This window comes from Pungitius pungitius, chromosome 13 (assembly GCF_949316345.1).
Source record: "Pungitius pungitius chromosome 13, fPunPun2.1, whole genome shotgun sequence".
NCBI classification, from domain to species: domain Eukaryota; kingdom Metazoa; phylum Chordata; class Actinopteri; order Perciformes; family Gasterosteidae; genus Pungitius; species Pungitius pungitius.
The window spans coordinates 5,782,242-5,804,375 of record NC_084912.1 but is presented as its reverse complement, the minus strand read 5'-3'; the positions used below and the strand labels follow the sequence as shown (position 1 = coordinate 5,804,375).

The window sequence follows — 22,134 nt, the reverse complement described above, 5'->3', positions numbered from 1 at the left end:
GTAATGAAATACACAAACACCAAATGTCTTTTGATGATGCTTTTAATCAGGTATTAAAATTAATGGGTGAGTATAATTCTGTGTGTCATTGAAAATAATGATTTATAATGATGACTGAAGCTCCTCAATGCAGGGTCAAGTTACTCCTTTTTCTGCTGAGCGTCTTCCTTCTTCTCTTCAGGGTCTGGTGAAGAAAAATTGCAAAAATGTGTTTTATTGTCGCGTTGCCTTAAAGATCATGTGACTACAAAGAGGCTTTTGTTTTCACTGCGAACAGAAGCTCCATCCCTGTCGGATCCAAGCCCAGGGTACAAATGGACACCGACCTTTGAGTTGGATGGGCCCCAGGACCACAGTTTGGTCCTCGTGGGTTGACCCCAGGTCTCTGGCCGCACGTCTGTTGCAGCCCCGGCGGCACCGCGAGTTGTAGTCGGAAGCTTGGCATATCAAGACCTTGCACTGGATGTACACGGACTCTGTGGCTCGCAGGAACTGGAAGGCCTTGAATGTGAAGCGGGCATAGGCCCTGGAGCCTGTGACGTAGGGCTGGTAGGTGTTGTCCATAGTGCAGCTAAAAGTAAAAGAGACGCCCGGGTTTTTGGACAATAGTATAATTTATCTTGTTGTATATTGGCAATGCAAAAAAAAAAATAGTAATTAAGGTACCCATTCCCCATGTAAAAATAGTCCTTAAAAGTACTAAACCAGGTCATAGCTGAGAATATATTTGTTATTAAATGTTTAATTGTTGGTTATTCATAGTGATTTCCCGAATGCTTAAACACATTTATGATGCAGCTAGCACTACTTTGGTCCTTTTCAAAGTGTGGCCTCCAAAGATGTCGATGGTCTCGCTAGCTAGCTTTTTGCACTTAAAGTGATGACACCTGCGAAACAAAGGTCGTGGATCATAAAGTAGCAGCAGTTACTTAATCGCCCATCTTACCCGTTGCGGACGAGGTAGTACGGTCTGGTCTGGAAATCGTGGGGCGACGGCGATGTCACACAGGTGTCGAGAAACAGGACCAGGGAGCCGTTACCCCTGCTGAGGTCCACTTGGACAAACAAGTTCTGGTTGAGCGTCACCATGTATGGCACTTCGGTCACCTGCGAGCGTAACAGCAGAACATTAGCATGGCACTAACTCTTTAGCTGAGGGATTTTTTTTTTAATGTTGTGTTTGCCAAACACCTGAGAGTAGAAGCCGCTGGACGTGTAGAAATCCATGCTGGTGTTGAACCTGCCGGTGCCCGTGATGCTGGTGTTGTCGTGGTGACGGACGATGTACATGATCTGGGCCACCGAGTCCTGCTCCATCCGACAGCCCACGCTCATCTTGAAGTGAGCCTGCCGTGTGATCTCTCCGTAGCCGGAGGTGTAGGCGCGGAGAGCGTTGCTGTACACAACGCTGCCGTTGTCGAACTGTCGGAGGCGCAACACGTTGGGGAGGGGGTCAGATATTCATCAGATAGTCATTTTTTTATCGGGATCGAAGGGGGAAGGGGGGGGGCGGGGTTGTCTACCTTTTGAACGTTGCCACAAGTGTTGATTGGGAAGTTGAAGACCACCTGGTCTCTCGAAATCTGGGGTCTGCACTGCGCGTCGTTCAGGTACAGGTTGTTGCCGTCGATGCCGAGGGAGTTCAGGTAAGTCCTCTGGAGAACGATGTTCATGACGTCCGAGGAACAGTCCACTCGACCTGGCGGGGCACCACGTTCACAAGTCAGTCACAGCTTGCACTAGAGGTGTCATTTGGGCCCAAACTAAAATGTCTCAACCATTATGAAGAAAAGCTATGAACCTTTAATACCTCCATTTGATACATAGCCTACTGGTTTTGGTGAGGTTGGATTTTCTACCTGAGTTTGGTGATAAAGCGCTCGTAAAGTCAGCGTTAAACCCTCGGCCAACCACGGAGCTATCGGCCCGGAAGACCACGGTCAAGTAGTTTGAGGTGGAGTAGAAGGTCTGATTGCTCTGACTGCCGTTGCACACATTCCCCAGATATGGTGAGTTCACATTCGGCCCGTCGTAGATAGAAATGTAGTCACAGCTACAGCAGTTCTCCAAACTGTTTTTCCAAAAAGATGATAAAAGCCACAAATGATTGAATTATCGTTCACGATGTATATTTTTGTATTTGCAAAAGGCCGTCTATTGTTCACTCACTCCAGGAATGTGATGGACAGGACGATCCTCTGGTCATACGCAGCCCTCAGCTGCCACACGCAGTTGGCGTTGTTGGGGTAGTAGTTGGGGTAGTTCGGGCTGGAGAAGGTACCAGAGCCAAACAGAGAGCCTCCACAGGGCGCCCCTAGATGTGGACAACATTGCACACGCGTCAATGCGGAGGCGTTGATTGATTGGCAGCAGGCTCAGGGCACACGATGAGGATCCTACCTGTGGTCGGCATATCAGTTCCGCCCGGGCAGTGAGCTGTTTGAAAAACAACAACAACAACATGGGTTTTAACGTTGGCTTTCGATGGAGACTGAGAAAAGTGTTATGACATTGTAATGACTGCACACTTACAGTAGTAGTCATAGCAGCAGTTTCCATAGTATTGACAGGAGCTGGAGCAGGAGCAGCTTCCCATGTCCCGGCCACAGTTGTATCGACAGGACGGCGGACCTGAGAGAAGTGAAGAGTACAGTAATAAGGGCTGATTTACTCCCAGATATTCTGGGTTGTCTCCTTGTCTACAAGAAATACAATCAACTAATTGATGATATAGTTATCTCATGTGCATGCAGGTTGTGGAGAGGTTTTAATACCTGTGGTTTGTGGTTGGGCGGTGGTGCCGCAGGTATCTACAGGATGGAAAGAGAGAATAAAGTGACTAAATTAAATTTCTCTTCTCACTGTGTACGAAATAATCATCTTGATGTTTATTCTGCAACTGTGAGCAAACATTGTAATCGCACTGAGTGCGTACAAGCACCGAGGGATCCGACAGACTGAGTGTTTCAGCATGAGAAGAACGCAGCACCTGATAACACTACTGATTTGTTTTTTACTTAATGATTGCACACTTACAGTAGAAGTCATAGCAGCAGTTTCCATTGTATTGACAGGAGCTGGAGCAGGAGCAGCTTCCCATGTACTGGCCACAGTTGTATCGACAGGACGGCTGACCTGAGAGAAGTGAAGAGTACAGTAATAAGGGCTGATTTACTCCCCCGACAGTCTGGGTTGTCTCCTAGTCTACAAGAAATACAATTAGCTAATTGATGATATAGGTTGATCATGTGCATGCAGGTTGTGGAGAGGTGTTAATACCTGTGGTTTGTGGTTGGGCGGTGTTGCCGGCGCAGGTATCTACAGGATGGAAAGAGAGAATAAAGTGACTAAATTAAATTTCTCTTCTCACTGTGTACGAAATAATCATCTTGATATTTATTTTGCAACTGTGAGCAAACATTGTAATCGCACTGGGTGCGTACAAGCACCGAGGGATCCGACAGACTGAGTGTTTCAGCATGAGAGGAATGCAGCACCTGTAAACACTACTGATTTGTGTTTTACTTAATGAGTTCACACTTACAGTAGTAGTCAGAGCAGCAGTTTCCATAGTATTGACAGGAGCTGGAGCAGGAGCAGCTTCCCATGTCCCGGCCACAGTTGTATCGACAGGACGGCTGACCTGAGAGAAGTGAAGAGCACAGTAATAAGGCATTTCATTAATCTCTTCTAGTAGAATTATGGGGGGTTGATTTACTCCCAGATATTCTGGGTTGTCTCCTAGTCTACAAGAAATACAATCAACTAATTGATGATATAGTTATCTCATGTGCATGCAGGTTGTGGAGAGGTTTTAATACCTGAGGTGACTGGTTGGACGGTGGTGGTGTCGGCGCAGGTATCTACAGGATGGAAAGAGAGAATAAAGTGACTAAATGAAATTTCTCTTCTCACTGTGTACGAAATAATCATCTTGATATTTATTCTTTAACTGTGAGCAAACATTGTAATCGCACTGAGTGCGTACAAACACTGAGGGATTCGACAGACTGAGTGTTTCAGCATGAGAGGAATGCAGCACCTGGTAACACTACTGATGTGTGTTTTACTTAATGACTGCACACTTACAGTAGAAGTCATAGCAGCAGTTTCCATTGTATTGACAGGAGCTGGAGCAGGAGCAGCTTCCCATGTTCCAGCCACAGTTGTATCGACAGGACGGCTGACCTGAGAAGAGTGAAGAGTACAGTAATAAGGGCTGATTTACTCCCCCGACAGTCTGGGTTGTCTCCTAGTCTACAAGAAATACAATTAGCTAATTGATGATATAGGTTGATCATGTGCATGCAGGTTGTGGAGAGGTTTTAATACTTGAGGTGACTGGTTCGACGGTGGTGGTGTCGGCGCAGGTATCTACAGGATGGAAAGAGAGAATAAAGTGACTAAATGAAATTTCTCTTCTCACTGTGTACAAAATAATCATCTTGATATTTATTCTTTAACTGTGAGCAAACATTGTAACTGGCTGCGTACAAACAGTGAGGGATTCGACAGACTGAGTGTTTCAGCATGAGAGGAATGCAGCACCTGGTAACACTACTGATGTGTGTTTTACTTAATGACTGCACACTTACAGTAGAAGTCATAGCAGCAGTTTCCATTGTATTGACAGGAGCTGGAGCAGGAGCAGCTTCCCATGTTCCAGCCACAGTTGTATCGACAGGACGGCTGACCTGAGAAGAGTGAAGAGTACAGTAATAAGGGCTGATTTACTCCCCCGACAGTCTGGGTTGTCTCCTAGTCTACAAAAAAAACACTCAACTTATTGATGATATAGGTATCTCATGTGCATGCATGTTGTGGAGAGGTTTTAATACCTGTGGTTAGTTCGGCAGTGATTGGTTGGACCGTGGTGGTGCCGCAGGTATCTACAGGATGGAAAGAGAGAATAAAGTGACTAAATAAAATGTCTCTTCTCATTGTGTACGAAATAATCATCTTGATGTTTATTCTGCAACTGTGAGCAAACATTGTAACTGGGTGCGTACAAGCACCGAGGGGTCCGACAGGCGGAGAGTTTCAGCATGAGAGGAATGCAGCACCTGTTAACGCTATTGATTTGTTTGACTTAATGACTGCACACTTACAGTAGTAGTCAGGGCAGCAGTTTCCATAGAATTGACAGGAGCTGGAGCAGGAGCAGCTTCCCATGTGCTGGCCACAGTTGTATTGACAGGACGGCTGACCTGAGAAGAGTGAAGTACAGTAATAAGAAATACACTTAGCTAATTGATGATATAGGTTGATCATGTGCATGCAGGTTGTGGAGAGGTTTTAATACTTGTGGTGGCTGGCTGGCCGGTGGTGGTGCTGATGCAGGTATCTACAGGATGGAGAAAAAAAAAATAAAGTGACTAAATAAAATTTAAAATAAAAATCTTTTCACTGTGTACGAGTTCCTTCCGCATGAGAGGAATGCAGCACATCGATTTGTTTGACTTGTCACTCTCCGTGGCAGTTGTGTTGTTTTACTGCGTAGTGAATTGTAGCTCGTCTAGTGTATGTTTTGCTTCCTTAAACAAAAAAAGACGTGGGATCGCATTTGTCGTTCTCAGCGCAGCTTTACGCTCTAATTTGACTGATTGATTGCTTCAGCGGGAGTTTGCCTCAGAGGTGATTAACACTGTTGATTTGTTGGACTTGGACATGAATCTATGTCACTGTTTTAAATGCTTTCTCTTATTCTACTCTTTAAAGACACATCTGACAAGAGGGTGCAAAAAGTGTTCAGATCTTTATGAAAGACCAAAAATACTCCATTACAAGTAGAAGTCCTGCTTTCATATTCAATAAAAAGCACTTCAACAACACATTAAAATTATACACGTTTCCCCATCTGTTGTCAACTAATAACTACTGGTGTAGTAGTATTTCTTATGTTTAGCTTACCTTCATAGTCTGAACAACAGGTCCCTCTGTATTCACAGCCTGAAACACACGAGCAGTCTGCAAACTGGTAGCCACAGCGGTATCTGCAAGAACTGGGACCTGCAGAAAGAACACACAACGTAATTTACAGATATCCCTAAAAAGAAGTGTTTAGGTCGCTCTTTACTTGATGTCATGTTTTTTTCTTTTTTGTGCATCGCCACAAAGCCGTCAAAATATCAGAACTCATACCTGGGCTTTTTCCTACAGTGAGGAGTGAACATGTTGACTGTGAAATAAGCATGTGATGTTGAAATGCAAAAAAAAAAGTCTTTTAACCTGACAAACCTGATGTCGTTTGATCCCACGGCCATGTTATTCCATAGCGGTTAACCCCGGCTATATTATGAGAGAATCACACAGAGAGGATGAAAGTCAGAGTATCTAAAGAGCCAGAGGCAGCACGGGACAACACCCATAATCCCAAAACAAAGAGACAAACATAACCATAAGGAAATAGTGTTAGAAATAACTATACCTTGCACTCCAGATGAGGCGATCACACCTGCGAGAACCAAGAGAGTCCACATGACGGATTTGTTAACCTTCCAACCTGCTTCAGAGGCTGAACACTGAGGCTTATATAGCCCGAAGCGTCAGCGTCACACCCATGAAATTCCAGATGCCCCTAAAAATGACAGTAATAAATTATTAATTTATCGCTGGGCCTGAGAAAAACCACACTTGGCTAAATATCATAAAGTGTAAGATAAGATTGTTTTAAAATATTGGCTTTGGGCATACAGATGTTTTTCATGTTTTGCTTTTGCTAAGATACCCACTGATAATCTTACATGCCTAACTGACATCTAACAATGGAATATTGTGACCATTAGAATCCACTGGTTAATTTGTTCTTTGCAGTAACGTGACATTCTGCATTTATATGTTAATAATTAAACACTAATGTAAAGCTGTAGGAGCCATATTCTTTTGTATTATTCTTTCCTTCTACATTGTTTGTATGTGTGCGTGTCATTTGTATCCACGACACCGTAAGGGGGTGTGGTGTGTGTGTATATTAGTGTGTGTCTGTTCACCTGTGGGGGCGGGTTGTTTGCAGCGTGAGCATGGGGAAAAACTTTCTTTTGACCGTCAACGTCACCGTCATTGTCATCACCATCGTTAACATCATCGTCACTTCAATGGAGTGTGCTTTTGATACTCACTTGACCAATAAAATGCATCCGGTGAAGTAAGCGATTGGCGTATGTTTTCTCGGTGAAACGAAGTAATAAAGCTAACATCAAAATACTTCAGTGCGTCGCGTCATTAGTATGATCCCCTCATGTCTTAGCCTGCTGCGGCTTTTGGATATTGTTTATTGTGTATAAGCCGCTATAATTTGTCAAAAGAAAGTTTGTTGAAGCGCGGAAATGTATTGTCGTGATAACGCTGGATGTCGGAGATCGCTTTCAAAGTTGTAAACGATAGACGTGAACGCTCATTAGACTCGCGTAAAGCGCATTGCTTCACAAATTTGCTCTTCCTATGCCTTTTGTAATCACAGCGCTTCTATTGAAAGGTACACGTCTATAAATATTGTGCATTGTTTGTATTCCCCGCTAGGCTTAGTAGTACTTTCGCATAAGGGGATTGTACTGGTTTGTTTGTTTCGGGACCTTTTGTAGGGTTTTTGTTCGTGCGTCAAGCGGGTGAAGCATTGCGCTTGGGAGTGCGCCGCCGTAGTTCTCCTTCTAAGACGGTTAGTCTGGTTTGAGGCTATCGGTATTTAGGTACATAAATACCCACCGCTAGTACGCACAGAAGACTAGGGTGAGTCTAGTTTAGCCTCGGTGGAAGTTAGGGGGAATCAAAACAATGCACTGTAGCTGTACTATTTTCAGGTGGAAATACAAATTATAAAAGAGCGCTATGTCTTAACGTCATTAGCAGATATTTTTTGTGATTGGATTTTATTTTTTTTATTGGATTTTTTGTAAATGAAAAATGGAGTTGAATGACACTAGCCAAGTTGAAAAAAGACAAATAACACTTACACCCAAAGCCTTTGAGCACAAATTGGAAAAGCTCCAAGAAGAACGTCAAGTAAAAATTAAGAAAGATTAAAGGTGCAATAAGAGAAATTAAAACCCTAATGCAAAGGGCGGATAATGCTGGAAAAATACGGTCATGCCTTGATAATGTATCAAGCTTGTTTAAAGTAGCAAGTCATCTTCATGGTGTTGTGGCTTCTATGCTCCCACCTGAAGAAAAAGAAAAACAAAATGCTTGTGTGACCGGAGAGTGGGGGTGATCACGTGGAATATACTATTCAGGTTCTTGCAACGCCACCTTGGGAATTCCACCCAAAGATTTAACATGTATGAAAGAGGTGGTCAGGGTTCGAGCACGTAGTTCCGTTGGTACTATAGCCAGAGACGTGGTTCCAGTATGAAAATAATTCTTTTATTAAGTTAACAGTATATATGGTTTCAAGGACTGGGGGTAACAAACAACAATGTAAAGTAGGGCTGTGGCTTACCGGTGGTGAGAGAGAAGGAGGCCCGGTACGGGTGTGGATCCCAGAGAATAAAAAAAGGAGGCACCCCGATCACACACACCCCTCACACACACACGCACACACGTGAGGGTTCACAAACACGGGAGGCCTCAAATGCACCGCAGTCATAAAAGAGGGTAACCACGCCCGAGGACACCGACCCCACCACCTGGGCCGTGACAGCACCTACGAACAAACAAAGAACACGGTTCACAACGAAATGAACTCAGACTAAACCCATCAAAAACAAGTACTTAAACAAAAAGAACAAAACCAAAAAAAAGAATCAACTCGGTCATGAATGAAATCAAAACAAACAGGGGCTGTAGCGGCGGCTCAGATAGCCGCTGCCCGATGTCGGCGTTTGTTGATGCCTGACGATTGAGTTGATTCTTTTTTTTGGTTTTGTTCTTTTTGTTTGAGTACTTGTTTTTGATGGGTTTAGTCTGAGTTTATTTCGTTGTGAACCGTGTTCTTTGTTTGTTCGTAGTTGCTGTTTAGGGAAAAAATGTGTTTATCACCAAATTCAAAATGGCTGAAAATCTAGTGAGGTGCATTTGCATACCATGATTGACTTTTTTGTAGAGCATGTCCAAGAGCAAATTCATATAAATACCGTAAGTTGAGATGTTACTGCTATATGTTGTTGGTTAGGAAACCAGAAATAAAGGAATAATTAAGAAGGAATGCTTCTTAAGTTTCAACAGATAGAGAAGTGACTTTGGAAACCAGTGAGTTAAATAGTCATACATAGTCATACATTTTTGCTTTGTAGACCCTAATCATGAAATAATGTTTGCTAAAGATGCTCTTAAAACATTTAAGATAACACAACATTTCCTTTACGATGAGACCATGTCCTGTTGAACCAGGTGTGTGTGTGTGTGTGTGTGTGTGTGTGTGTGTGAGTGAAGGATTTTCCTCATTACAGTCACGGATGTCGCTCCCTAAATAGGTTTTGTAAAAATAAAACTTGTGTAGAATTAACATCTGAAATTTCCACGGACACTTTGATTATCTCTCTAAATGTATTCGCAACCTTTTAATGGCTTGATGTTTGAGAAAGTCAAAGTGAGAATAGGAGACACAGAATTAGTTTATTTTTTACATTTAGATGTCATTGGCTCCTGCTTTTGAAGTAACTGTCTATCTATAAGTTGACATTAGGTAATGCGCGTTATTGTGCATTTATAGTCAAGAGGGTTTCTGCACACACGACATGGAATGAATATAAGAGAACTCAAAAAAAGAGGGAAAAGAGATGAAGTTAGATAACTAGTCACAATAATAGCTGTATAATATACAACATGAAATGATGCCTCTCCTCTTTTTGCTCATGAACTGTAGATTTAAGTGAGTCAGTCTGGAGACCTGTTTACTTGATACTTGTTTGTCCCCCCAAAAGCAAAAGGTCTTGATCATTCGAACGGGTGACACACGAGTGAGTCACTGTGAAACACAAACAAGCAGCCCCCCCTCCGTCCCAATTATCCTCGGTGCAACTTCAGCTCTCCTTTCACCCCCTTCCAGGATGCGCTTGCATCATCCCCCCTAAAGTCAACACGTGCATCGGGGACATCGGGTGGTCTCTGACTCTCTGACTGGCGTGTCAGTACGTAGCAGCGGAGCCCCTGACTCGGTTAATCAGTAACCACGGTGGGAGCAGGGCGACGGTTTAAAGTACGGGAGCAGAGGAGCCGGGACCTCACTCAGCAGCAGAAGACACACACACACGCACACACACACACACACACACACACACACACAGGCACAAGGTAAGGCTTTCTTCTATCACAGCAATTCTATTCTGATTGTGCAGCACAGTGAATGTCGATGAGGGGAAATGTTCGTCGCCAGATGATTGCTGGGACTGATCCATTGTGTTCTTCAAAAGCTAAACATAACGTTATCTAAAATGTGTCAAACAGCCTTCCGGGAAAATCCTTTGTTTAATTGAAAGCGTATTTACTTCACAAGAGTTTACGGGAACTAATATACGGTGTAACTAAAAGCCAGGGCTATGATAAATGAGACCCAAAGAAAATGTAGCCAGTATCTAGAAAGAAAACGTCATTGATAATCAATTGAGTGGGTGAGTCAAGTAAAGTAGCATTTGAGTGCGCCAGTTTAATTGATAAGGGACCAAGGACGTGTCCTGGTACATTTCCAAATAGAGGGGAAGTCTGGTGTTTGCTTACCTCCTACAAGAGTCCATCAGTCCACATGTTAAATCTCCAACTCAAAGGATAAAGTCCTATTTTTGCATAACAGCACTAAAGTTATTCGTTTAATGCATTTATTAGGAGCTCTAGCAAACGCAATTGCAAATATATCAATAATCTTGTTCATTATTTAAATGATATACTGTGTTATATACTGTGTGTGTGAATTATCCATTCAATTATTCCAGATTATATTTATACATGTAACAAAACACGCAGCCTAAATTGGATGTCTGATTGAGGTCTGATGCCTGTATGAGGGCCCTCAGTTTGTATCCCCGATTTGTAGCAGGATCCAAACAAACCAGCCAAAAATATATCCAAATGAAACCTCCATCTTATTTTGACTCTGTGAAAACGCACAAATACACACGTGTGTTATCCATGCGACCTCTGTCTCCCATTCGCTGACACACAACACATAGGACGTGCTGCTCTACGTCCCACCAATACTGATCTGGCTTTCACCAGCAAACCCAGAGCCGAGGGGCACTTAAATGTGTCGCTATCCTTGTAAACAACCGCCCGTCTCCCCTCCACAGAAGGAAACATTTTGAGGCGACTCCAAACCAAGGGCCGAAAAAATGCAGCGGCCTCTTCTAGCCCTCGCGCTCTGCTGCTGCCTCGCGGGAAGCCGAGCCAACCGCGTCTACGTCCACCCGTTCAACCTCTTCGCCGCGGAGAACGTCACCTGCGAGAGCCTGCAGGCGCAGACCCCCGAGCCCCTGGACACGCGCCCCGTGGCGCCCCTCGTCGCGGGGGTCCTCGCGGCGGACAGCAGGGACCGCTCCGAGGCGGAGGCCCCGAGGCGGAACGTCACCGAGAGGACGGTGGTCCTGGCGGAGCTGTTGAACTCCGTGGGCCTGAGGATGTACCAGGCGGTCAGCGGCAAGCAGCCCGGCGCCAACACCCTGTTCTCTCCGGTCAGCACCTACGGATCCCTCGTCACCCTCCTGCTCGGGGCCTCCAAGAAGACCGCCAGATCCTTCCAGGTCTCCCGCTCTTGATTTGTTCTTACGCGTAGAGAGAGACGAACCTGTTGCTGTTGATACCTTTGACTATTTTTGACCGAATCGAAACCTTTTTCCCTCGCAGTGCCTTCTGAACCTGAACAGCCACACCGACCGAGAGGACTGCGTGTCCTTCGTGGACGGACACAAGGTTCTCAAGACCCTGCAGGGCATCAACTCTCTGGTGGACGACGGACCCAAGGATGAGATCACCACACAGGTGTGGGCCTTCGCCCGCCAGGGCGCCGAGCTCTCCCAGGACTTCATTCGAGGCACGCAGGACTTCTCCGACACGTCGTTCATCCGCGGGGTGGACTTCTCCAGCCCCCGGGAGGCCGAGGCGCTGGTGAACAGCTTTGTGAACGAGACGTCCGACGGGAGGGTGAAGGGCGTCTTCAGGGACCTGAACTCCAGCAGCGACCTGCTGTTTCTCTCTTCATTCAACTTCCAAGGTCTGTTTCTTCTTCCTCTTTTTCACTCAAAATCAAGCCCAAGTACCACTAATTATGACATAAATTAATAGCCGTACATGCAACAGACCGGTTTTGTGTCGTTGACCCGGACACTAATGTACAAAACTGAAATTCTCTCAACTACCGCGCCACCTCTCAGTACCTGATCGGGTTCTTTGGATGTGTCTGTTTAGGCAACTGGAGGAGAGCTTTTCAGCCGGAGAAGACCACGCTGCAGGAGTTCCATGTCGATGAAACCACCACAGTGATGGCCGCACTGATGACCCACACGGGTCGGTATCCCTACCTGGACGATAAGGTACATTTGAATTCACAGCATCGTTTGTCACCACACGTTTGCAGCTGTTAAATATGAAATTAACATTTGCGTGTGTGTTATTTTGTCCCCACGAAGGTTCTGCAGTGCACAGTTGTCAAGCTGTCTCTGAGCAAACGGTCCTATATGCTGCTGGTCCTGCCTCACGAAGGCGCCGACCTCCACAAGATTGAATCCAAGCTGCTCACCAAAGTCTTTTCTCGCTGGCACCAGGACTTCCAAGAAGGGTGAGTATGATGCAATCCAGACCTATCCAGACCTTCAATTCTCTAACGGGATTTTGCGTTTGATTCCATTAATGCCATGAGACTCAATTATATCATTTTCAGTAGCCAATAATGTGTTCTTTTCAAATTTTCGGAAACAGTTTCATTGCCAAGTAGACACATATGAGGAATTGATATACAGAATATACATAAATAATGTAATTATGTGTTGGTTCCAGTCCCATTTCATTTCAAACACTTTGTCCTTACAAACCGCCCCCCCCCTCTGTCCATTGGCCCAGTCTGTTGGAGCTGTCCCTCCCAAAGTTCTCCATGTCGTCTGAGACCTATCTGCGCGACCTGCTGACCAACATGGATCCGGAAGTCGAGGCCAAGCTGTTGGGCTCCCGTGCTGAGTTCAGCCGACTCAGCAACGCCAAACCTTTCACTATCGACAAGGTGAACCAGATGAGTGGCGGCTTTGTCCGGAAGAAAAGAAACCCTTGACTCTGTGTGTTTGTGTGCATCATTAATGGATATCTCTGTGTCCTCTTAGGCCATCAACAAGGTTTTGTTTGAGATGTCCGAGGAAGGCGCAGAACTCCAGGAGAAGGTCCAGGAAGCAGGAGTTCCTTTGAAACTGTCCATCAATCGGCCATTCTTCTTTTCTGTCATAGAGGGAAATTCTAACGCCATCCTCATGCTGGGCAAGATCACAAATCCCACCCTGTGAAGTAATGTAGTACTTTAAAGCTCATCAAGATCATACTGTGGTTTTCCAGCTGAAAAAATGACCACACGGTACGTACTCTCAATATTCAACAGTGTTAACTTTCCCCACCTAGCTGATGTCTCCACACACTCAGGAGTGCCTGGAGATCCCTGTCTCAGTATTTATGAAAAGCTTTAACTTTATGCTGAGTTGTTGTCAAGCAGCCTGTTATAAATCCTAATTTGTTTTTCCTCCTGTAAAATGTACTATAGCAGAATTCTGTGCAGTTTTTTTTTCAATTTGAGAAGCTAAGGTTTCCACAATTCTCTCTGATGAATGACTGAAACGTTGTGTATTGTAACTGAGAGTTTATTTTTGTTTTGTTGACATTTGTGATTGCTGAAATAAAACTTATCGTTTCCCAGTACGGCTCAAAACTCATTGGTTCTCATCAAGATTTAATATAAATTTGAAACAAAAGGACGTACCAGCCAACAAACAGATATTGTTGGAACCAATCAAGATTTTTATATTTTAATTAAATGACCTTCATTTTGTACACACTTGCCTTTAGAGGGCTTCCAATATGTACACACTTGACATTCTCTGTTCTCACATCGGCAAGGTAAAAAAAAAAAAACCTCCCCCCCAAAAAATAAACGGGGAACAGAAAATGTTGCATGTTATGGGTCAAGCGATGAGGGGATGTTTAGAGGTTATGGAAGATTATGATCATTTCAGAGATTCAACTCATCAGTATTGTTTAGAGAGCCTTGTAAAAGGGGCTACAGTGCAAATTGTGAAAAATTGTACTTGGTTCTTTGCACACGTCCCAAAACCCTCCTCAAAAAACAAAATTAGTGTTGAGATGATGTCGTAAAAGTAGGTACTTTTATACTCGTATAGTACACTAAGTGATGTGTCATGTAAATATTGTGAGAGGTTAAGCCATAGTAAGTCATACATAAGTAATGATAGTATCTCCTATCAAGCAATAGTATAATAGGATGAACGTTCACACAGAAGGACTTACAGAGGTAAGGTAGGTTGCATTTGAAGGTAGTCATTGCAAAATGATGCAAGCAGGGCAAACATCTACCTAGTTAATCCACTTTCTATTAAAAAAACACAAATTCAATTCTGTATCCAGTTGTTTATTTTATTACAGAGTTAAGTATATTCATTTTTATATAAAAGTGAACATAGTAATGTACAACTCCCCTTGTAGCATAATTTAGACAGACAGGGCTTCATTGCTAGCCCAACATATATAATGATTGGTACTTCATTTTTGTGAAGATGATCAAATAATAGTCTTATTCGGGCCGGCAGTTTCAGAAGTTTGGTTGAACTCTGCATATTCTTGTCCTGCTTGTAGTGATTCTTTTTAACGGATGACTAAATCAAGACTGCATTGGCTGCATTGTACACCTTGAACATTTAAAACCTGCAATAAATGATAATGATAGGCCACACTGTCCGGCTGAATGGGAGCACATAAAGAAAAAAAGACAAAGAGAGAAAAGAAAGGGCAGGAATAGCTTAGAAGTGCATTGTGAACTTTAAAACACGGTTGCGGTCCGTGGGTTGGAGCGGGAATTAGGAGCCTTCTGAAAATCTGCATTGTTCCCCCTGCGCGGCCTCCAAGGCCATCACACCCTCACTGGGTCATTGCTATTGTCGCTATCAGCGGCAGGGCGTGCTCGCGTAGGTAAAAATATGCTTTGTCTGTGGTGAGATTCAGTTTCCCTGTGACCCCGTTGTTGAGGTGAGTTTTTTTTTTTCCACACGGAGATTGAATGTTTTACACATGTAAAACAACTAAAAGACAGGGCACCAAATACTGTACGTGTCAATATGTAGAAGCCTGCAGGATAATGGATTTACCTGCTTCCTTACTAAGAACTATGTTACGTTGCTTAACAGGACCCTTGTAAGTATTTTTTTTTTCTTCATGGGAACTGAAATGGATGAAATGACACACGGCCGGGAGCCTTCAAACATCATAAGGTTACGTTTCTCTTCTGTTCATCTTCAGCACTACGTCTTTGTCTGGAATTAGAGATTTCCCCAGTACACAGAGAGAGGATATTGAATATGAGCTCTAAGTGGAGAGGCTGCAAAGCAAAAAAAAGGAGGGAGGGGGGGAAAACATTCCAACTTGTTTTTTGACAGGCTGTAAATCTGACACTTTTCTTATAAGACAGCATGCTGTCAGGACATTAGTTAACTAGACCAGATTATGGAGAGCCAGGTAATTTACCCTCATAGGTGCAATCACAAATAAGTAGCAGGAGGCCGCATCCCCGACCTGACATTGCTTTGTGTCTAATGTGAAATCTAGTGACATGCTCAATGGGTCCCGTCAGCTGCAGGATGCAATTCTCTGCGTCTCAGTTTGGAGCACGTTGCTCCATTATTCCTGATGCGGTGAGGATTTCAGTAGTGTCGGCCCTTGTCAGTCTTTGTGGCCTGATCATGATCTATTTCAGGTAATGCAGCATGTGATTGGCTTTCCGTTGCTACGGACTGAACCTTTCACTGGCCCTGTTCAGCGAGCTCCCTGGCCTCTTTCACCAGATCCATCAGAGTGGAGAACATGGGGATGTCTCTTGGCTGAAGACCCATCTTCTGGATCTGAGATGAAAGAGCAGTGTTAGAGAGAATAACTAAATAATATATATCACGGCAATGTTTTGCCCGAGGGATGTGTATGGTCAGTCACATGTTTGAGCATTTGTCTCTAAGACGCCTGCATGCGTTTGAACACCACCTACCTGTTCCCCGAGGTATTCCACGTCCAGTGCAAGTTGAAGTCGGATCTTGCTATCGTCCGTGGGTCCCCCGTTTGCTCCGGCCGCGGTCGTCGTACTTGCACCTTTTCTGGCTTGTTTCAATCGCTTCAGACTCTCCTCCATCTTTCTCACTGAGCTCAGCACCTCTGAGATGGTCTCATAATACCTGAAGAAAGGGGAAAACAAAAATAACGCGTTAAAGTGTTTGGGGGGGCAGCTGTAAAAAATTTGTAAACAAAATGAATACTTTTAGAACACAGTAGTTGTTCAATTGTATTAAATGGCTGATTCTGTGAATTGCAAATAATTCTGTTAATGTTTCTGGGTCTCGACCTCTGCGTGTAGTCAGTCAGTGCAACTCGCAGCCACTCTTGCGCTGTAGAAGGGGTGACGAGCCCTGTTGAGTCCATCAGCAGCTGATGTAACGGGCGTAGGGCATTGTCCATGTAGGCGGAGGCACGCACTGGCGTCTCCTAAAGATGTTATCGAATAAAATATAGCAAAACATCAGATCCGGCCATTCATTGCATTTCAAGAGGTTAAAGCACATTGCATGCATTTATTTATACAATATATGAGAAATAAGTATAAAGCAACACACAATCTGAGTGTGTCAACCCCAGGATGTTGTGTAATTAAAACAATGGTTTTACTCCAGGATATGTTCACGTTTGCAGCTTCGCTGACCTTATTAGTCCTGCGGTAGAGGCGCGGAACCTCAGAGGCGCTCTTCAGGAAGCGGCAGCAGCGCTCCGTCAGATGCTGGGTCATCCTGGTGTTCAGAGTGGGAACGCTGCTCGACAAGCAGTTCTTGGAGTCCGTTAGGGCATCTGACGTGGAAGAGAACACTTGGTCTAAATTGCCCTGTGGCTCAAGCTGGGGATGTTGAGCAAGGAAGCCAAGAGGCAAGGAACAATTTGATTTCTTTGAAAAAGTTTCTCAAAATTGAAGGGTTAGATTTTAAATGTCAGTGAGAACACCTGCCATTTATTGGATTTATTGCCTTGACTCACCTGGTATGTTTTCCATAGAAATACTACTAATATACTATAAAAAATACTTTGATTTGAAAATTGCAATATTACAATTTCTATTCGGAAAAACATTAAATGCTTAAGATACTATTGCCATGAAATCGTCCTTCTTGCTTTTCGCTCATTTCCCGACAAAACAATTTTATTGTGCAAAAGAAACAGATGAATTACTTCCAACCTACCTTCCACAATAGCAATGTTATTGAATCCGATGGCTTCTAGCCGCTGTCTGACCATCTCGGTCACCTCCGTTATCTAAGAGTGAGACAAGCAAACAGTCAGTGAGGATAATTGACAAAAAAGGTCAATTGGCAGTTAGAAAACCGGAAGTGCATGTGGAAATATACGTATTGAGTTAATGCATGTACCTGCTCTTGCAGCTTTTGGATGTCGGCTGCTATGTAGACCAACCGTTTGGTGGACAGCGAAGCAGGACTCCCGCTCTCACTGCCGCCATCGTCCATGGACGTTCGGCTGGAAGTGGAGGAGGCGGAGCTCGGCAGGGGCCTGGCTGGTTCTTTGGTCGCGTCAGGGGACGGAGTCTTAGTCAACACCTGTGTGGACACAGAACGTTGTGAGGAACACGAGCACGCCGCGGCGACGTGGCGATCCATGCTTACGTTGGGCTTTACAACTACAGTCCTCAGGTTTAGTTAGGCTCACCTCGTCAAGAAACTTGGCGTATCTTGAGTAGAGCTGCAGTGTGAGCTTCCAGAAGCGATGGGCCAGAGGTGATAGGTAGGTTTTGTCTGACCAACATCTCATGAGGCAGGACCACAGCACCTCAGATACCTGCAGGTGGTATACGCTGCCGGCTGGACGCGAGCAGACGCACAGTTAGTTTGGCATAGTTAGAAAAGGTACACACGGGTGTTCACCACGGAAGAAAAAAAGAAACCCTACCGGATGCTGCCTCAAGTCCATCACTGATGGCGTTCTCCAGACTCCCCGCGATTTCCTTGTACCTGGAAAAACAAGGACAAACAATCAATGTGTTATCAGCTTATTTCATGCTCTGATATGCACGTGCTTATGACGTGAAATACCACTGTATGCGCTGTGGGCTTTCCAGAAAAGCTGGACCATGCAGGTTGTGTTGTGAAATGAGGTCACAAGCCCTGATCTTTATTTTGTGTGTGTGTGTGTTTGTGAAGGGGGGGCATTGACAAATAGATGACAATGTCTCCACTTTTTCACACAGATCAACAGTCAAGGTCCAGTGTCATGTTTATGGGCTAAGTAAAGTATGGTCATTCGCTGACACCCATCCTGTTTAAATATTTCTTCTTGTCATAATTATACATGAAACTCATAAGATTTTTTCCATATTCTAATCAGTTTTTGAAAAACTAACTAGTCCTGTTTTGAGGAGGGCGAGTTCTGAGTATCCGACAAACACTTCGGAATAAAGCATGTTAGTGGTTTTTAACAACAGAAATTGGTATTTTACATTTCAATTCCAAGCAAGCCACCCCCTTGCTTCCTTGGAATTGGAATTGAAACATTGGAATTGAATTCCAGTGTTTATGCTGCACTAACCCAACCCTCTCCTGGCTCCAGTTTTATACAAAACAAATAGACATGAGAGTGGGTTCAATTAAAAGCAAATAAGGGTAGTTCCAAAAATATAGGACCTTTCCCTGAAAGAAGTGGGTTTTTGTACTTGATGAGATGATGTTCATTACTCATTTGTCAAAGTCACACATCCAACATGATCAAGAGTGAAGCATGCCGTTTACAAAAAAACGGTCTGGATCACATTGAGGTAATACGCACCGTAGTTGAAAGTAGACAGGCAGATTCCATTTGTTGTGGAAGCTGGTGTATGAGGGATGTACTCTCAGCCTCTTCACACTGGCCTGCGAGCTGCACTGGCGCTCAAACCTCCACACAAACTCCATACTTTCACTGTAACGCTAAAAGAAGAATATGAAGTGTCAACAGACAGCTCACTCTGGTTAAATGACTCAATTTGACACTGAATTATGTGCCACAAAGCGACATAAAAATGTAAATGCATGCACACAGTCACTATGGACGTACATCGTAGAAAATGTCAGGGTTGCCAGGGTTGAAGAGGTAGGCCAACCTCTCCTCTATCCCTTTGATCATCTCTGGCCACACCGAGTTTACAAGGAAGTCATACCCGGGTACTGTGTCAGCTTTGTCACTGAGGAGAGACAACAATGCAAAATGATTTCAAAAGAATGCTATGCAGATGAAATCGGGTCATTTGTTTCACAAATAGAGGCAAGAGGATTGGAAACAATCAACACAACAAAGAGTTGCTTGATCCAAGCATGCTTTGAATGAATTTGCCCTCATAATATTAGGAATACCTGGATATGGCTCCTCCAGTGACCTCTCTAAGCAGCCTACAGTGATGAGGAACAAACTCCAACAGTCTTGAGTACATCAATTGGAGACCATTGGGACTAGACTTCACCACCTCTTCTGTTATCACCTAAAAGAAGAAAAAGAGACAAAAGTTATGAAACAACGTCTTCTACTAAACTGAAGTTCCCTTGGATCAACAGTACATCATAATATGAGTGGTATGTTTTACCTGGTCCATGTATGGCTTTACCAGCACCTGTCCAACCAGGGCCTCAACATCGCGAGTCTTGTCTATGGTGGCGTACGTCCTCAGGCAGTGACGCACCATGGTCACATTGGACGTTTGCAGACCCTCGATCAGCACGCCCTCCAAAGACTGCTGCAGCATGGAGGTGATCCCTGCAATGCGCTGGCGGAGGACGCAACCATGTGATGAGAATATTGCAACAAAGTATATTCATAGTAATATCTCATATTTTGGCGCTTTTTTTGTCCTTTGCCAGAGGGGCTGCTGTAGGTATGTATGTATGTATGTATGTATGTATGTATGTATGTGTGTATTATAGGACTGAAGGATTGACGGAAAAGCAGCTAGACTGACACATTAACTGGGTGGCTATTCATTCATCTCCTGTCTGATAAATCCATTAACACTTACAGGTCTGACTTTGTCCAGTAGCGGCATGCCTTTGCTCTGTACAGCGTGGAACTGCAGCTGGTTGAATTCTGTAGCGATCCTCTCCAGGATATGACCTGCTAACAAGGGACTGTACGTGGACAGACATGGACAAAGATGCTCAAGTGGTAAATAACTGGTAATTAACTATTGTAATATATGTTAAGGGCCAATTGCTTTCCCAGATTCAACTAACTTATATGAAGAAATGGCAGTGGGTCTGTAAGCATGTCGGTTGCACACCTGCTGGTTTCTAGAGAGCTGGATTCCTTTGAGCTTTGTGAGTGGAGGATCTTCTCAATCTTCTCCACTGAGCGCACCACTTGAATGAGCCTTAATACACACACCTGATGAAATGGGATTATAAAAGGAAGATGAATATTAATTGAGTAGACAACGGTCTAACTGTGGGAAAAATAGTATAGTCTTTAAAATAATCAAAAAATAATTTGTATGGCACAGAGTAAAGCTTGTTGCAACCATAGTTTGGACGTATCCTACTAGACTATCAGAGATTTGGTGATTCTAAAATATGCTTAACAATGAACATAAACTATAAACAAATGCTTCACTCAGACAAAAGGAATAAGAACCAAACCTTTTTTTTCTGCAGATCTTCCTGTTTGGCTAGCTGGTTGTCTATAGCCTGAATCACCTCCCTCACACAGGAACGCAGACTCTGCAATAGATAACCGCCAGAAACATGCATGAGCTACTCATGTGGCAGGGACTAGTCGAAGCTTACAGTTTGTTTATCACAACACATACCATAACCTCCTCTCGCAACTGCCCCAATGGCACAGAAAGCTGATTGAGGGCTTTGTCCATCCCCACCTGAGACCAAGGACCAGAGGTTTGTCGTTAGAAACAGTCTAGACTCCTGCAGATAACTATAATGAAATGACATGAAATGGCTTGATATAATATTTGTCACAGTGTGGGGTCATTTCCTGTTTTATTTGGTAGTTTCCTGCCCGTGTGTCCCTGGGTTAACTTAATATTTACACTTTAGTTGTAAAAGACAAACAATGCTTGCCTTTTTTAGATAAGACAATATCCCTCTATAGGCTCACTGATCCAGATTTCTTAAAGCCCTGTTTCCTTTTGACTACAAGTTGCTGGTTGCAGAGTTGCACAACCACATAACAACTGACCAGGTTGGTGGAGAGGTTCACAAAGTCGGCATAGTCCTTGTTGATGAGCTCCACCATCGCCGTTTTAAGCAGCTTGTAGTAGAGCTCCAGGTCCTCCCTCATCTCCTCCATCTGGACCTGTTTCCGACACTCCGATACAAACTGGTCAACGTCAAAGTCATCCTGCAGAGAGAGACGAGATGACCCGGACGATGACGTCACAGAGGGAATAATTCATACAGCAACAGCCATGTAAGTTAACGTCATACATTTACAGTGTTAGTAGCACGACGTGGACAACAAGAAAAACATCATACAGAATGCATATTTTACTTTCTGCATGAATCAACAATAGCTATGAGGGTTTTAGTTAAATTGACACTTTTAAGTATCTATAATTTTGAATAATAAACGAGAAAGGGTTAAGAAAAGACCAATACAGCCGGAAGTTAAAAGTAAAAAGCTAATGCGAGCTAACGCTGATTAAAGGCACACGCTACCGTGAGCGCGTTAACATGCGCAAAGGATTCATACCTTCATAAAAACATCCTTGTCGAAGCACAAGGACTCGGGTCCCTTCGGTAAATTCATGTTAAATTAGATTTAACGGATGAAACGTGCACGCAAAGAAGATATCAGGCTCCTCCAGCCAATTGCAGCGACTTTACTTCCGCAAACATGGCAAACGCACCAACGAAGAAGAAGAGGCAGGGTGAGCGGTTGGGTTACAATGATAGTGATTTGACACACAGCGCCTTCGACAGGTGA

General features: G+C 44.0%; 3 protein-coding genes across 7 annotated transcripts; 1 reads left to right on the top strand and 2 right to left on the bottom strand.

Annotated features, from left to right (window-relative positions):
* Window positions 1-13: 13 nt before the first annotated feature.
* Window positions 14-7,998, bottom strand: LOC119214197 (deleted in malignant brain tumors 1 protein-like). 5 transcript variants are annotated; one of them, XM_062566545.1, is made up of 23 exons: window positions 6,428-7,998; window positions 6,229-6,288; window positions 5,911-6,009; window positions 5,303-5,344; window positions 5,109-5,207; window positions 4,839-4,889; window positions 4,596-4,694; window positions 4,333-4,374; window positions 4,090-4,188; window positions 3,822-3,863; window positions 3,545-3,643; window positions 3,280-3,318; window positions 3,037-3,135; window positions 2,775-2,810; window positions 2,533-2,631; window positions 2,401-2,436; window positions 2,170-2,314; window positions 1,860-2,071; window positions 1,524-1,699; window positions 1,192-1,422; window positions 947-1,107; window positions 327-571; window positions 14-184 (listed from the first exon to the last, which is right to left on the bottom strand). In XM_062566545.1, the coding sequence occupies exons 1-23, from the start codon at window positions 6,477-6,479 to the stop codon at window positions 141-143; spliced, it is 2,307 nt and encodes a 768-aa protein (XP_062422529.1). In that variant the 5' UTR covers window positions 6,480-7,998; the 3' UTR covers window positions 14-140. The 5 variants fall into 5 exon arrangements, with proteins under 5 accessions (XP_062422529.1, XP_062422530.1, XP_062422531.1 ...); XM_062566546.1 differs by having other exon boundaries at window positions 6,238-6,288; window positions 6,428-7,997; XM_062566547.1 differs by lacking the exons at window positions 2,775-2,810; window positions 3,037-3,135 and having other exon boundaries at window positions 6,428-7,996.
* A 2,061-nt stretch (window positions 7,999-10,059) lies between these two features.
* agt (angiotensinogen) lies at window positions 10,060-13,752 on the top strand. Its single transcript, XM_037466266.2, has 7 exons — window positions 10,060-10,227; window positions 11,217-11,666; window positions 11,770-12,136; window positions 12,331-12,455; window positions 12,552-12,700; window positions 12,982-13,138; window positions 13,236-13,752. The coding sequence occupies exons 2-7, from the start codon at window positions 11,259-11,261 to the stop codon at window positions 13,410-13,412; spliced, it is 1,383 nt and encodes a 460-aa protein (XP_037322163.1). The 5' UTR covers window positions 10,060-10,227; window positions 11,217-11,258; the 3' UTR covers window positions 13,413-13,752.
* A 772-nt stretch (window positions 13,753-14,524) lies between these two features.
* On the bottom strand, window positions 14,525-22,048 carry cog2 (component of oligomeric golgi complex 2). The gene is made up of 18 exons (XM_037466309.2): window positions 21,901-22,048; window positions 21,388-21,549; window positions 21,002-21,067; window positions 20,832-20,912; window positions 20,477-20,580; window positions 20,216-20,324; window positions 19,787-19,966; window positions 19,560-19,684; window positions 19,264-19,390; window positions 18,997-19,136; window positions 18,124-18,185; window positions 17,884-18,035; window positions 17,589-17,774; window positions 17,403-17,475; window positions 16,874-17,016; window positions 16,520-16,659; window positions 16,169-16,352; window positions 14,525-16,028 (listed from the first exon to the last, which is right to left on the bottom strand). The coding sequence occupies exons 1-18, from the start codon at window positions 21,955-21,957 to the stop codon at window positions 15,930-15,932; spliced, it is 2,190 nt and encodes a 729-aa protein (XP_037322206.2). The 5' UTR covers window positions 21,958-22,048; the 3' UTR covers window positions 14,525-15,929.
* Window positions 22,049-22,134: the final 86 nt, after the last annotated feature.

Bases quoted from the DNA above. Each gene is read 5' to 3' on its own strand.
- agt (XM_037466266.2), top strand. From the start codon at position 11,259: ATGCAGCGGCCTCTTCTAGCCCTCGCGCTCTGCTGCTGCCTCGCGGGA. The intron at 12,701-12,981 runs GTGAGTATGATG...CCATTGGCCCAG, and splicing joins CACCAGGACTTCCAAGAAGG to TCTGTTGGAGCTGTCCCTCC. The intron at 13,139-13,235 runs GTGAACCAGATG...GTGTCCTCTTAG, and splicing joins AACCTTTCACTATCGACAAG to GCCATCAACAAGGTTTTGTT.
- LOC119214197 (XM_062566545.1), bottom strand. From the start codon at position 6,479: ATGTGGACTCTCTTGGTTCTCGCAGGTGTGATCGCCTCATCTGGAGTG. The intron at 3,864-4,089 runs GTAAGTGTGCAG...TCCATCCTGTAG, and splicing joins CTGCTGCTATGACTTCTACT to ATACCTGCGCCGACACCACC. The intron at 572-946 runs GTAAGATGGGCG...TTTTACTTTTAG, and splicing joins TACTACCTCGTCCGCAACGG to CTGCACTATGGACAACACCT.
- cog2 (XM_037466309.2), bottom strand. From the start codon at position 21,957: ATGAATTTACCGAAGGGACCCGAGTCCTTGTGCTTCGACAAGGATGTT. The intron at 20,913-21,001 runs GTATGTGTTGTG...TATCTATTGCAG, and splicing joins AGTTGCGAGAGGAGGTTATG to AGTCTGCGTTCCTGTGTGAG. The intron at 18,036-18,123 runs GTAGGGTTTCTT...GCTCGCGTCCAG, and splicing joins TGGACTTGAGGCAGCATCCG to CCGGCAGCGTATACCACCTG.